The sequence below is a fragment of the Maylandia zebra genome, linkage group LG22, assembly GCF_041146795.1.
Source record: "Maylandia zebra isolate NMK-2024a linkage group LG22, Mzebra_GT3a, whole genome shotgun sequence".
NCBI lineage: Eukaryota > Metazoa > Chordata > Actinopteri > Cichliformes > Cichlidae > Maylandia > Maylandia zebra.
The window spans coordinates 24,483,915-24,499,152 of NC_135187.1; the positions used below are offsets into that span (position 1 = coordinate 24,483,915).

The following is a 15,238-nucleotide window of genomic DNA, read 5'->3' on the forward strand; positions in this document are numbered from 1 at the left end:
GTTAGTGACCTTTGTGTGACGTACATTAGTGGCAGAGTCAAAGTCTTCAGTGACCCCACCGTTCTTTATATTTTGTTAACAAAATGGGAAATAAGTTTATTGGCAAACATACATGGTAGTATAGTTTATAAGACAATAACAGGGGTTCTGTAATTCTAACAAGCTTGATATTGGAATCTGGTTTGGACACGTTTAACAGTGTCTTTAACACTGACTGAACTCTCATAGGCAAGCTTTCTTGTCATTTCTTTACGTAGTCTTCAGGAATAGTTCTCTAGACTTCTGGAAGGACATTCAAAGCTCGTCGTTAGATGTTGCCTTTGTTTTGTTCTGTTCTCTGTCAAAATGATCCCACACTGCCTCAAAAATGCTGAGGTCTGGGCTATTTGGCATCTTGATGCAAATGATGTGTTTTTGTGACAGGTTGCTGGTAACAAGCTGCCTAACGACACAATTTAAAATTGGTTCTCTGCTAAGTGGTCTGTCATGTGTATTCACTTAATAGCTCCTCTAGAGCAAAATATAAAGAAACGAAGGGTGACTCAACACTTTTGCACAGTACTGTATTTTGACGTAAAGTACTGTGCAAAAGTGTTGAGTCACCCTTCATTTCTTTATATTTTTGCTTAGTGTTTAGTGTAGCAGCTATGAAAATGTTGTGCACTCTGTTTACTGCCTTCCCCATCATTCCTCCAAAGCTGTTCTGTACAGATGCCACACTGGTGTAAAGACATGGCAGCATTTTGAATTTTTTAAGAATCTTTTAAATGTTAAATGCAGACAGTGTGCAAGAACTACAATGTCATGATTGTTTAATTTGAGTGATTAAATTGATCGAATTAGAAATAATCTAGTTAGAAGTTAGAGTTGTGCAAGTTTGAATGACTTCCAAAAATATCCAATTGAACATACTGTTCCATCCAAATAAGCACAAACTTTTCGGAGACAGTCTTTATTTCATTTATTTAAAAAAAAACAATCACCGTGGAGACATATTCATTATAATTAGTTTTTATTTATTTATGAATATCCTTGTGATCAGTCCAAAATAACTGGAACAAAGTGAAATTATATCAACAGTGGGGAAAAAAAGCTATGACAAGTTAGCTTCCCTGTCTGCCTGTCTCATTTCACAATGTTAAACCCAGACAAGCCGTGCATGCTTTGCACTTATGAGCCTTACTCTGCCTTGGGTATTGTAATTGTAAAATTGTGACTGACGTGATTTGCATAAGTTGTCATGCACATCAACAAATTGAATTCCCTGCAGTGAGAAAAGCATACCATCCACCTCCCACCAACCCTTTGTTACGTGGTGTTTATCTGCTTCGATCATGAAGTTTTTGGCTTTGTCTCAGTTCCCATCATATCTGCAGTTTCTCTTCACGTTAAATTCTCTACAAAGCTGCCAAAATGCCAGCAAACACTTAAATGAAAACAATGCTTATCGCCCGATGCTCGTTGGGTTTTTGAACGCTGGACTAATTGGCAAAGATAATTATGTGGTGACTGATAAAAGCAGTATGCGAACCAACAAAGCAAAAGTGCTTCACACAACCTTTAGCTGTATAGCTGTTATTATATGGAATACAGTGCTGTGCAAAAGCCATGAGCTCCTTCTTGCTTCTTTATTTTTTGTTAGAAAATGGGAAATGGGTGCATATATACAGTATGTAAGGCAAAAAAGAAAAAATCTAATGAGCTTGAAAGTCAATAGTTGGTATCATCATCTTTATTGTTGAACACAGCCTGAACCCTCTTAGGCGAGCTTTCTTGTAATTTCTTTAAGTAGTCTTCAATTCTCCAGGCTTCTTGAGGCACATCCCAAAGCTCTTCTTTGTTTTACAGATTGCTGTACACACATACATACATACAAATTTGGATTCATCACCCTGTAAGACCTGTTGTCGCTGATTTTAAGCTCAGTCCTTGTGAAATTTGGCATTAATCAGCATTTTCTCTCCATTTTTCTTTCCATAAGAAACGGTTCTTGACAGTCACCCTCCCCCTGAGACCATTTCTGATGAGGCTAGATGGACCATGGTCAGATGCATTTTCAGGTCCTGTGTCAGTACTATTGCTGAAGACCACTTTAAAAAAGTTACAAGAAAGTCTGCCTCCTTGGAAGCAAAATATAAAGAAATGAGGGGTGGCTTGAGACTGTATTGTGAATTTTCAAAGGAAGACTTCACTAACTCAGTATTCTATCCGAACCAGCCAAGTTAAATTTCAGATTTTCTTTTGCTGGAAACATAGACTGCATTTAAAAGATGGACGTAACCACTGTCTCTAAATGAGATGTCAGAAGTATGAAGTGTTTCTCAACCGAGAAACTATGAACGCTGCACTAGTAGTGAAGTGTTAATCACCCCCTTAAATCATGCCCTATCTTGTAGTCCTACTGGGTGCATAATTTTCAAAAAGAACATCATGTTGTGTTAGTATTAATATTATTAATAGTAGCAGGGATAGTCCATTAGCAAGTCCATTAGCAGGTTCATACCCAGGGAGAACAAGCTAGAGTCGACTAAGTACATTACTAAAAACTTGCATAAGAAATCCCCTAGACCAGCGGTCCCCAACCTTTTTTGCACCACGGACTGGTTCAATGTCAGACAATATTTAGGTGTAGCAGATAAATACAACACAATAAAATGATATGACCAGCACAAAAACTCTGGTATTTTGTAAATTGTGTCCTGTGACAGGACAGCTGGCTCGATGGATGGGTGAATTGATGAAATTAGCAGTACATCCCAGCATTAAACTCATAAAGAAAATGGTTAGTGAGATCATTACTTTAGTGACTCATCTCCTGCTGGCCATTTCAAACAATGCTAGCTTAAGTGAGTTTTGGATTTGCTTTAAAGCAGAGGTGGGCAATCTCAGTCCACAAGGGCCGGTGTCCCTGCAGGTTTAGATCTCACCTTGGGTCAACACACCTGAATCTCATGATTAGTTCGTTACCAGGCCTCTGGAGAACTTCAGGACATGTTGAGGAGCTAATTTGGCCATTTAAATCAGCTGTGTTGGTTCGAGGACACATCTAAAACCTGCAGGGACACCGGCCCTTGTGGACTGAGATTGCCCACCCCTGCTTTAAAGGGTTTAACCTGTGCTTTAGGACTACTCAAAGCCAGTCACAAAATTAGTCTGCAAAATGGTAAGGCCCATTCATGTAACCGTTCTTTTTCATTTCACCCCTTTCATTCAGTTAAACTGAAACTAAACTCATTCAGATTTTCTGCTTTTTATGTGATACTATGCACATGAAACACTTTATCAAGTGAGGCTGTACGAGGCAAAAGGTGCAATTACTGTATGTAATTTCCTTTTGGAGAACTCGTTGTGACTAAAATGTAAACAGGGTGCGCTACATGGGCATAATTATAGCACTATTTGTAGAGGTAATAATTACATCCTTGGAGGCTTAGATGTGCTGGTTTTCCAAAATTTCAGAGTATTCCTTTGACTCTATAAAACTGAAATCACCAGCACAAAAGGGCCGAAAATTGCATATTCTTTTTTGGCACGGTGCGCTTCATATTTAATCTTTTATCTCAGCAGGACGGCATTTAATTTCATGCTGTTGTTGCAGTGTACCCTGTTAAGAGTATTGATAGGCCACGGGATGGGGGGGAGGGATGTCAATAGCAATAAACACAATGAGTGATACACGGGATGTGAGATATAAATTCACAGGCATCTAGTTGATTATTTCTCTAATCTGGGGTTACTGGGCCTAATAATTCTGCCTTACAGGTGGGCAGATGCCATAAATCTCAACATCGTTTCACTTTTTCCCGATGCGGTATGATGAAAAACAAACTATCACTCTTCGTCCTGTTTTTAGCAGTCTGTCGTTAAAGCTGGCGTTGATAAGTGGCAGTCTCTCCATTAACAGCCCAGACTCAAGGGAACCATAAATCCAACAATGTGTGTGCATGTGTGTGTCTCTGTGTGTTTGCTTGTGCATGTGCTTGCACATGTCTGGGAGTGTGCGTATGAAAAGAAGAAGAAGAAGAAGAAGAAGCTATCAACGTGTTTACATGGAGTGAATGCCTGTTTGCAAGAGTCGTGTTGAATAAGAAGCTCAATCACGATCAGCACAAACTAATAAAACCATGCAGCCTTGAACCGTATTCCTCACACGTGCAGAAATCAAACCCACAACTTCTTCCTTTAGATGAAGAGATGAAAAAGACACCACGCAACATGTTAATATCTCAGGGCTGAGCAGAAGAAAAAGGCAATGCGCATGTTAAGCATGCCTGACCCAGCGCGCTGACGTGCGCGAGTCATTTCGCAGAGTGTGTGTTGTGAGGGATTGATGGTCCGGGCATTCAAGCGGGGAAGAGTTATTGGGAGGAATGAAGCGCCACTATACGTCACCCGCTCTCACCATGACCCGCAGACATTGGCTCTTTACACTCTTGACTAACAATGTACTCGTTCACACATACAATATGAGACGTGGATAGACAAATTATAGAATATCTAAAGCTAGATATAGGTGCTGTAAACTACTAAATGCACATCCATATCTTTTTATGTGAGCAGCTACTATAATTGAAGAGAAAAGGTTCATAAAGAGCAGAAAAGTCTAAAAAACAATCTGTTTTCCAGCTTGCTATATTCCATGAAAGTCCGTGTGTGTGTGTGTGTGTGTGTGTGTGTGTGTGTGTGTGTGTGTGTGAATAAACCTTGATTTTGTCGACACTGAATCAGCTTGCTGAGATGGGCTATGATCTAGCTCCCCTTTTGTAAGCACAGACTGAGCGCACACACCCATTTGCACACATACACGTCCACATATTGTGACACCCCAGCCTCACAGCACTGAGGGCTGACAATAGTGTTAATGCCACTCCCAGAACCATGCGTCAGTGCTCCTTATTTAGGTCCTATCGAGCCCGCGGGCTGAAAATCTGTGCCTTCCTCGCCTCCTCCTCACTCTCGCCATCCCTCCTCTGACACCCCTCCTTTTTTCCCCCCAGACTGCCAAGGCTTAAGTCCCTCTGTTCCATCACCGCATCAATGAGACGAAGGCACGTTGGGAGAGGTGCCTTCACACACCCCAGCAGCTTTTCCATGTGCTGAAATGTACTCGGTGCTCCCTGACTCGTAGTAACAATGTGTAATGTGACACGGAAGAGAGAAAAAGATTGCTTTTCACAAGTGAGAAATGTGAACTTTTGTGCATAGAGGCTCAGTCTCACATAAGGTCAGCTGAGTGATGCTTTAACTTTTGGAAGGCCTCTCCGACTGCTATGCTGTAAAAGCACAGACTCTTTAACCCAAGTCACCCGGGGTTAGTGGATTCTAGTGAAAAATTCCCTAATGATAATTTAAATGTCATTTAGCAGCAATAAAATAGAAATATGCTCTTGAACATGGATTTTGTATGCTTTAAACCAGCTATCTTACTACTTTGTACAAAAGGTATAGAAATTTAGGAAAAGGTTAGTCTTAATCTAATTATAATCTAATTAGCATTTATTTGCAGTGATGGTGCGAGCGGGCAGCACAGTGACACGGTGATTAGTGTTGTTGCCTCACAGCAAGAAGGTTCGAATGAACCATCTGGCCGGGGCCTCGGATAAGCAGAAGTAAAAATGGGTGGATGGATGGATGGATGCATAGTATAAGCATGAAGACTGAAAGCAGATGAAAACAACTGGCCTCTTTGTGCAATAAAATGATCTGACACAGCATGTCTAGTTCTATCATTAGACTAATAGACACCACAGAAGCACAGGAACTCGCTAGCTATGGTTAAATTGTTCTTAAGGGAAGTGCGTGCTAAGTGTCAGTCAGTGATATATTGCACTTGCAGGTGAATGGTTGGCAGAGGCAAGCAGCTTCATATGTCAAGAAGAAAACATGGAAACTGCCGTCAACAGAGTGTGTCAGATGACACAGTCCACAACAAGAGGTTAGTCATTAAAATGCCGGATGGTTTGACATATTTTATGTCTAAAAAGTCATAACCCTCAATTTAATCTTCACATCAAAAGTTGAGGAAGGTGGCTGTAGTAGACCATACACCGTGACTTTTTTAAAAGCACAACTTAAAGCCATGCTTTCCATAAAGAGTGCTAAAGAGAAAAAAGAAAGAAATAGTGGAAAGGTGAGATGTTTTTTGGGCGATAGTATCAGTTAAGGAGCACAGCATGGAGTGAACTGGCCTGGTGGAGGCCTAGATCCAAAGCAGGATCAGTACGTTGTCACTTAACAAGGGGATTGTTGTCACAGACAGGATATAGAGCTGAAATAGGCTAAGCCTACAGAGATCTGTGCACTGGCTGTCTGTGGCAACCGACACTTTTAACCCCTAATGCTGTCCAGTCATATAGCATGTGATACAACCTTGAACTTTGAATTCTTTTCTTTTTTGTTCTTACTTTGAAAAGAACTACTCTTACTATTCATGCTAAGCTACTTTAATCGCTCCAGCTCTGAATTCAATGTATATGAAAACGATTGAAAATGGCTTAAATGGGTTAAAATAGGCAATATAAATATAGTTCTCTATAAAATTGTATACATCTCTCTTTCATGGTTTCATTCATTCTTTTTCATTTTTAAAGAGAATGTTGAACGATTTTTACAACAACTTCCACCACACCATCGAGCACCCACGATGAACTTGACCAATTAATCACCTTGCCTTTGGAATGCAATGCTCTGTTTAATTAACAGTAGTCAAATACCAGCAGCAGCTTGTGCTTGCGTTGTGGGATTTAAATCAGTGAGTCTAAGTTCTGCGCACTTCTTTTTCAAACACCTGAAATTTCCTTCAAGTTTTCTGTCTGCTTCCCAGGTATCAGTTGGGATCGGCAGTTTAATGAAGTGCTGCAGCAACAGACTGACTCACATATGCATTTCTTAAGGAGTGGCAGTGACTCATAAAGCAACTACTGCAGGAGAATACACGCTCGCAAACACCCACCCACCCACACACACCAGAGTGCATATATACTTTGAAATACACACACACACACACACACACACACGCGCGTATACATAGCTAATTTGTAACCCAGCATTCCCCTGATAACACCGTTTTTCTTGGCTTTGCTGTGACAGCAGCGAATAAATTAATGGATAAATAAACAAATCCAACACAGAGTGACTGCTTTGAATAGGAAATGAAAGGTGATCATTTGAATATGAAATTAGGGAAAACATTTTTTTAATTTTATTTTTTTTATGACGACTTGAGATCAAAGAAAATATTTAAAGCTTGAAGGGCCACACAGTGATGCACAGGAAGCACTGATCAAACTTAGCAAAAGAAAAAAAGGCATGCAAGACACAAAATGGAGAGCAGCAAGAAGAGATATGATTTTTGAAAATAGGTGTGGATGGAACAGAGGGCGAAGAGCAAGGAGGATGGGAGAAAAATTACCTCTGACACAAGTGGGAGATGAGAGAAGAGAGAAGGTTGAAATTATCACGTGTGCGTCTGCGTGCACACGAAAATGCGTGCACGCGTGGGGGTGTCAGTGCAAATATACAAGCGTATTCTGACAGACGCCTGTTGACTGGTAAAAGCTGCTTGCTAGCTTAATCCCGAGCTCACTCAAAGATACAGTCTGAAGTCTGACGTTATTACAAGATGCCTCTTTTGAAAGGAGAGGAACTCTCATCAAAGTCAACACAAACAAAATCCCCAGCAAGAACTTCACTGCTTCTCCATCTCGCTCACTATTTCATCGACCCCCTCCCCCAACTTTCTTTTTTTGTGATCGTCTTTTTAAATTCATTTTCTTTTCCTTCACTTATTTTCAAAGGACTTTGACAGAGAGACAAACGCTTCCTCCCCTCCTTCCCCACCCCCACCCCTCTGTCCCGCCGGAGCATCAATATACAACAAGGCCCAGAAGTCCAAACAGCAGAAAGGCTGGGTGAGAACAGGGCAACACCAATCCATAATGGATTTTCTTCTCTCTTTCATTTGCTTTCTGTGGGGAGATGCTGTAGAGGCACCACTGGCACAAAATGAGAGATGCAGAGGAGGGGAGGGAAAGGGGAAGAGAGGGGGTGAGAGCTAGAGAGAGAGAGAGAGACATATTGACGGGGAAAAACAGAGAAGGCCCGACGGAGACTCGAAACAGTGTCGGTGACAAGAGCGCTTAACATTTTTCTCATTTGTCTGCAGAGGGCTTTCATATGCTTTAAAATGCGAGGCCAAGCTCGTAGCAGAAGGTGACAGGAACTAAAAGCATTTTTCGGTGTGGCTTTAATTGATCAAACGGTGAAATTGTCTCTAATTAGGTGAGTGTGTTAGCAAGAGGGCTGCCAAGAGGTTAGCTAGATAGCCTGCAAGCAGCGATATCCCAAAATAAACTTAATTGAATCAATGAATTGAAGCTCTCCGGCTCTATCTTTTATAATTGCAGCTGATATAAATAGAATGTTTACTTCTAAAATCTCAAAACCAAACACGGACTGTATGAGTTTCACGGGAAAGCACGAGGCAGGATTCTCTAAGGGTATTAAATTGGCTGAACTGGAGGAAGTTGTTTCAGAAATTGTTTGTTTGAGTCTCCACACCCAAGTGAGAAGTTATTTCTTTTCGTGGGAAGCTCTCAAGCATAAAATGTGCCCAGAATCCCAAGGAATAACCCCGGATGCCGTCGCAGGGTCCACAGAGTCCGTATGGTATTAGTCACCAAAGAGTCTGCTCCGACTGCTTCTGAATGCTTCACTGATTTTATTCTTGATAATTTCTCCTCTTTTCTAGTTAACTGTCCGTTGCCGTCATCAATACCGTTGAGGGCAAACGACTCAAAAAGTACAATTTAATTGATTAAAATCAGGGTTTTCTTTTCAGATTTCCAAGATCTTTGTAGTGGCTGCATTAACACGGATTTGGGAACGTGGCGCCGTCTTTGACGCAAAATCTGAGCATTCAAAGGGGTGAGTGGTTGGGCAAAAAGTACCAAAGCTTGTCAGTGGAGCACTAATGTACCTGTAACGAGGGGTACTTATTTGTACTTCAGTGAGTTTTGAACCTCTGGTGACACTTTGGTACTTTAATGTAGCAGTGTTCAAAACGGCTGCAGGGTCCCCGTCATTCACGCACTTAAAAATGGACTGGGACAGAATACTTTTCTAATCTTATTGATCAGGTTTATCAAGCTCATATCTGCACCTGCAGGCACAGGGAAAACACAGGCAGGTTCAAATCCAGAACCTCCTTACTTCTGTGCCACTATGGTGCTGATGTATAGAACAGATACTTATCAGACTGTATTAAATGCTTTTCATTTACCTTAAATGAAACAATTAAACCTTAAAATATGAAAGCAACGCTGATATTTCAATTTTGCATTAATCCAAATACAGACACTTATACAGTCACTTTTTTAGGTACCTATAGACCTAAAGACATGGTCAAGAAAACCTGGTGAAGTTCAAAGTGTTCATCAAAATGAGAAAAAAATTATGATTTAAGTGGCTTTAAACACGGCATACTGGAAAGCTTGCTGGTGCCACATGGGCTGGTCTAAGCATTTCAGAAACTGCTGCTGATCTACTGGAAGTTTCTATCCCAAGCATATTTACAGAGAGTGGTTCAGAAACAGGAAATATGAATGGCAGGTCTCTGAACGAAAATGCCTTGTTGATGTCAGAGGTCATAGTATGATCAAGTTAATAGTAACTCAATAACATCTCGTTTCAACCAAGATATGTAGAAGTGCATCACTCAGCGCTAAGCACACTGAACCTCGATGTAGCCACACAGATTTCCCAGCAGTGTAAAATGAGTGTTCAGGCATATCTATTCATAATTACAGTAAACATGATGTTAAGTGCAGGTTTCTTGGCAAGCCACATCCATAATATAAATTAACATGGAATTTGTTTAGTGCTTTGGTAAAAGAAGCCAGCACAATGGATTGAGTCTTTAATGAAGACTCATTATTTTTAGATTTTTCATCCTCACTCAAAAAACACAGTCACCAAACCTCTGTTGCATCTATATGTGCAGTTTTTATGTCTTTGAAACTGAAACCATGGCTCATCCCTTATTATTTTACAGAAGTGCTACAGAAGTGTTACTAATATGGTAGCCAAATAGCGTGTGTGCTTCTAGTGAGGCTTTTTCAGAACATACACAAAATAAACTACCTTGTTCGCAGGTTTCCAGGGCTGGGCGGCCCATCATATACAGACAAGATGTCAAAGTCCTCCTCTAGGGCAAAGCCTTGAAACACCAGCTGTATCCGGTTGTGCTCTGCCGCCACAATGACCCATGTACAGTTGGCATAGTTAGGATAGCCGTAAGGGTATCCAGGGCTTTCTATTGTCCCATTGGGATTCTGTAATGTGTAACTGCAGTTCTGAGCTGTGAAGAAAGAGAAAGAGAAAAAGAAATAGTCAGTTATTAAAAGGCAGAAAGACACGTTAGCAGAGTACAGAACAGCTAGCAGAGTGCTTAAACGTTAAGGATTCTCCAAATAAAAAGACAAAAACCTCACTCATCTACACTCAAGAAAGGAAATTATACAAATGCACACCCACAGTCAAACATTTTGCACCAAATGCAGCAACATCCATTATCACCTACAGCATAAGCCATTAATATTGCAGTGCTAAATGGCTCGCCCCCCCCCTTCTCTCAGCTTTCCCCACCTCTACCCACCTCCATCATCACACGCTTGTTCATCACACACAGCACTGGTCCTACCACCACATTAATAATAGGTTCCCACGTTAATACATGACATAGCTCGAGAAGAAGAGTCGAGGTGACGAGAGGGGAGAGGAGGAGACGTACTTGATTGCTACATTAATTGAACTCATCTTGCATTTTTTTTCCTGCAGCCACTTAAACTGCCTTCAATCTGAGATTTTAATTGTATCCGTACAAGGCTCGGGGTGGATGTAAGAAGCGTTGTCTATGTGTCTGTGAGCGTTTTCAATCTCCAAGCTAAATGACTTGTCTTCGACTGATCTGCGCACAGCCGAGACTTTTAATCAATGTTAGGATTTGCCTGTAATTAATCGCTAATGAGGAATGATGTGTCATTGCTATATTATGCACAACTCTGCATTTTGTCTGTGCTTTCAGAGTTAATTTACAAATTACTGTGTTTATACACATAACGTTCAATAGTTAAAGAGGCACATTATTCCCAAATCAAATTTCCATATTTCCCCCTGGTCTATGCCACTTTTCCTCTATCTAGATGATTTTGGTGTCACCTGCCGGGCTCGGTAGATATCCACTGTAGAGATGCCAGCCTTCTCTTGAATATGATGGAATGAATGGCCACAGCTAATGACTGCTTGCGTTGTGGAGCAAAAGCAGACCATACAAAAAAAATCTAGGTGAAAAATAACACTACAGCCTGGTGGAAAATGTAGGAGTTTGGTTTTGGGCTAAGGTGCCTCTTAAAACGATATTAATTTGATTTCATACATTGTAAAAAAAAAAAAAAACAGAATGGAGATGATTGTAATTTTCTGCCACTACAATACCTGCTTTTTTTCTTCTTCTTTTGTTTTTTTTAAATCAAAACTTGCAATGCATAATTGAAAAAGATATAAAAAAAGCTGTGGCTAGCACTTTTCCCTCACAGCAAGAAGGTCCTGAGTTCAATTCCACCATCAGGATGGGATCTTTCTGTGTGGAGTTTGTGTGGGTTCTCTCCGGGTACTCCGGCTTCCTCCCACAGTCCAAAGACATGCAGTGAGTGGGGTTAGGTTAACTGATGTTTCTTAATTGTCCATAGCTGTGAATGTGAGTGCGAATGGTTGGCTCCCTGAACTGGATAAGGAGAAGAGATGGACATGGCAATGATTTTCTTTATGTCAAAAAACCATACCCCCCCCCCCCCCCCAAAGAACACTAAATCTGAACAGACAGATTTAAATCCCTCATACATCAGGGATCTCGTACCCTATAAACATATTTGTGGTCACACAGAAGTGAGCTAAATAAATATATCCTTGCACATGCTGTTAATACAAATGAAGTATATTTCCCTTTTGTTCACTTCAGCCAAAAAACCTGCATCATAATGTAGCCTGATTAAAATGTAATTAGGAGAGTATAATTGCAGGACATCTGTTATCTGGATAACCCACATTATTCAACAACCAGAATGCAAGACTTGCAGTAGATACGATATTTGTTTTGTTCATTTGTATGCACAGACAAACAGGGCAAATGTCTGTGATGAATCAATGCATGCTACCTGAGGGCATAAAAAAGTGACAGTTTAAATAAGGATTATTGAGTAAACACATCGCAGCTTTGAGACAGGTAAAAGTAGAGGCTGCTTTGATGGGTTGCGGGGGTGGGGTGGAGGTGGACATTGAATGGTTGTGAAGCATATAGACTCTGTTCTACTTTGTGCACATTCTCTGATGGGTAGGGAAAACTCAAAGCCCAAAATCTGTCCATATTTTCACTCTGAAATATGCATCATGTCTGAGAAAACAGTAGGGATTTACAGGTAATAAGGCACCAAGCATGAAGGCAACTAAAGAGACTAAAAGGGGAGGGGCTTAACAAAAATACATTTTACTTTCACTCAAAGTTGAAAGAACAAAACAAAGAAACCTGAAAAAGTGGGTTTGTTATTGGTTACCCGGACAAGCAAATGCTGCATTTGATCTCATGGTAGCAATCAAAGTGAATGTCAAAGATTTCAGGGGCTACACACCACGTCAAGGTGTTTATGTATCCTGAATCGCTACTGGAAAAACATCCACCCACCCAAAAGCACATGCACACACACAGATACAAACATATTTTTCTTTCCCAGGTAGAGGAAATGCATTTTTGGGGGGAGAAGGATAAAAGCAGATAGTTTCAGAAAGTTAAGATATAGGCTGTCTGGATGGCATTGGCAGCAGCTCGAGGTTCATCCAGTCACAGTGTATCTGTCATGCCACTGTTGACTCCCAAGGGCCTGTCTGGTCCAAAAACAGGCAGAAGCCTCTCCACCGTCACTTTTCAGTGCTTCATGTGCGCTTGACCTCTTCCAAAAGATGCTAATGTGAGTGCACTCGTACGCAGACAAGAATTAACGTATGTGGAACAGAATTAAACTACACGTTTAATAGTGCATCCAGAGTTTAGCTATTTGCTTGCTTTAGAAATCTGTAAGTGAATTCATGGCATGTGTAAAATCATGTACTTTTTTCCCTTTTCTTTAAGAAGAATCAAGAGAGAAGAACAAAAAATGATCAAACTGAGAGCTATCCTCATCTGATTTTTTTATTAAAGCCTTTAAATAGGCTCAGCAAGTGAGCATCCAGCCTCCCAATTACCATCAGGTCAATACTAATATCCAGGTAAAACCCCCACATCTAACTCTCCCACCTGACTTTCTTACCCACAACCCAGTCAATAATCTCCTCATCATCTCCCTCATTACAGCGCCTCAGTTAGACAATGCCAATCAGGAGCTCACACTGTAGAGCAGACAGATTGCAGAGCTTGATGGGGATCAAAAGGGTCTGTCAACCTATTGTACTGAGTAAAGACAAGTAGAGTGGACTGTATTATAAAACAATACCAGGAAGGTTAGGGCGATTGAATTGTTATTAATCACTTTCAGCATCAAATTGAAGAAATAATTGATTTCGTGACTCTTGAGGTGCTACCAGCTGAAGTGAAAACATTACAAAGAGAGTGTGTTCTGCAGCTAAATAAAAGGTTTTCACACACAGTGCACATGCCATTACAGCATGAAGCACGCTGTATGACAGGTGATCAACCAGGCAGGAACTCAAGCTCTGTGTTTTATGGACACAATTAAGCGAAGCAAAAAAATGAAAAGAAAAAGTAATGATGATGGAGGATATGTCTGCTGCCAGAGCTCTGCTAAATGCTGTTTTGAATTGTAAGCAGCATTGCCAAGTTACCAACTCCTAAATTGATAATGATGCATACAATCTTGGACAAAAGACCAAACTGGAGTTTTACGAGAAGCTGTTTTATTCTGGCTGTAGCCAAAAACAGTTATATTCCTGATGAAAAACGGTTAGGCTCAGACTCAGAATTCAATTGTAGAAAAAACAGGCGCTTGAAAATGCACTTCTGTGGCCATTAAGGACCAATTTGCAACATTATTGAGTTTGATTTTCATATCGGGGGGGTGATAACAGGGACACTTGCAGATGTTTCTGCTGCACCCTGCGGCCATGCTCATTCTAAATTATGCGCAACTGCAGAAAAAAAGGTTACCATAAGATTCAAGTGAGGTTAACCGAGGTTCTGTAAGTCTGCTGTCCCTGTTCTTTGAAAACCCGGAGCCTTTGATTAAGTGGATCCTGCACTTGGGGCTTGGATGAATTATTTAAGGCTCGCCCAGGATGCATTATGAAATTAGCATCTGGGAGCTGGTGACCTACTCTGAAGGCCTTCGGTGTAAATCTGCAGGGAAGAGCCCAACCTGCAGTTGACTCTACTGACACACCATAAAGACACCATAAAGATACTGCTGGCGGTGCTTTTTTAGCCACCGGTAAAGTAAGAAGGTCATGTTTTCTCAGATTGTGTAAATTCTGGTGAACCAGTGAATGCCGAAGAGCAGCAGAGATGCTAGTTCAGCAATTAGGAAATGGCCATCGTTTTTAAGTGCTTAGCATATTTCATCTTCCATCATGCCATTGGGAACTGTTTGCAGAAGGCTTGTAGTGGAATGTTAACTGTGTGGATGTTCAACAGATATGTTGTCCACTGCTTAGCCCGCTGTGCCACTGGCAGCATCCACTTGGCACTTAGCATCTCCGGTGCGCAGGCTGCCAAATGAGTGTACAGGGAGAGGTGTGACCTTGCTGGGGCAGCACTCCAGGTTCTACCTGTGCCTGTGTTTGTGTGCAGGTGCTGTTGTTTGCTTTGCTGGTGCAGTTGTTCAGTAGCAGACACACAGAACTGTGGTGGCGCGCTGTGACACTTTGATGAATCGATGGTCACCGCGCTGCACTCGGGCAGGACAGCAACCCCTCCGAGAGGAAGGAGACAAGAAGAGACCAAAAAGGAAAGAGAGAAAGAAGCGGGGCTAAGGGCGAACGGGTGGTGGGGCAGACAGACACAAAGCAGACTGAATCTATGGACATATGAGAAAATAGATTTGGAAGACGTGATGCGAGGAATAATAGAAGCAAAGGTAAAATGAGGTCCAAACTGCAGGGAAATAAAAAATAGCAGAATGAACGTTTGCCAGAAAGAACAAGTGAGGGCGACGAGAGAAGGGACACCAGCCAATGG

At 41.2% G+C, this 15,238-nt stretch overlaps 1 protein-coding gene across 2 annotated transcripts in view; it reads right to left on the reverse strand.

Moving 5' to 3' along the window:
* The window catches only part of csmd2 (CUB and Sushi multiple domains 2), a 275,924-nt gene that overhangs the window by 242,383 nt on the left and 18,303 nt on the right, over nt 1–15,238 (reverse strand). For both annotated transcript variants that reach the window (XM_023152492.3, XM_023152493.3), the window contains one exon: nt 10,141–10,357. In XM_023152492.3, the coding sequence (XP_023008260.2) occupies nt 10,141–10,357 (217 nt within the window). The remainder of the gene's footprint in view (nt 1–10,140; nt 10,358–15,238) is intronic.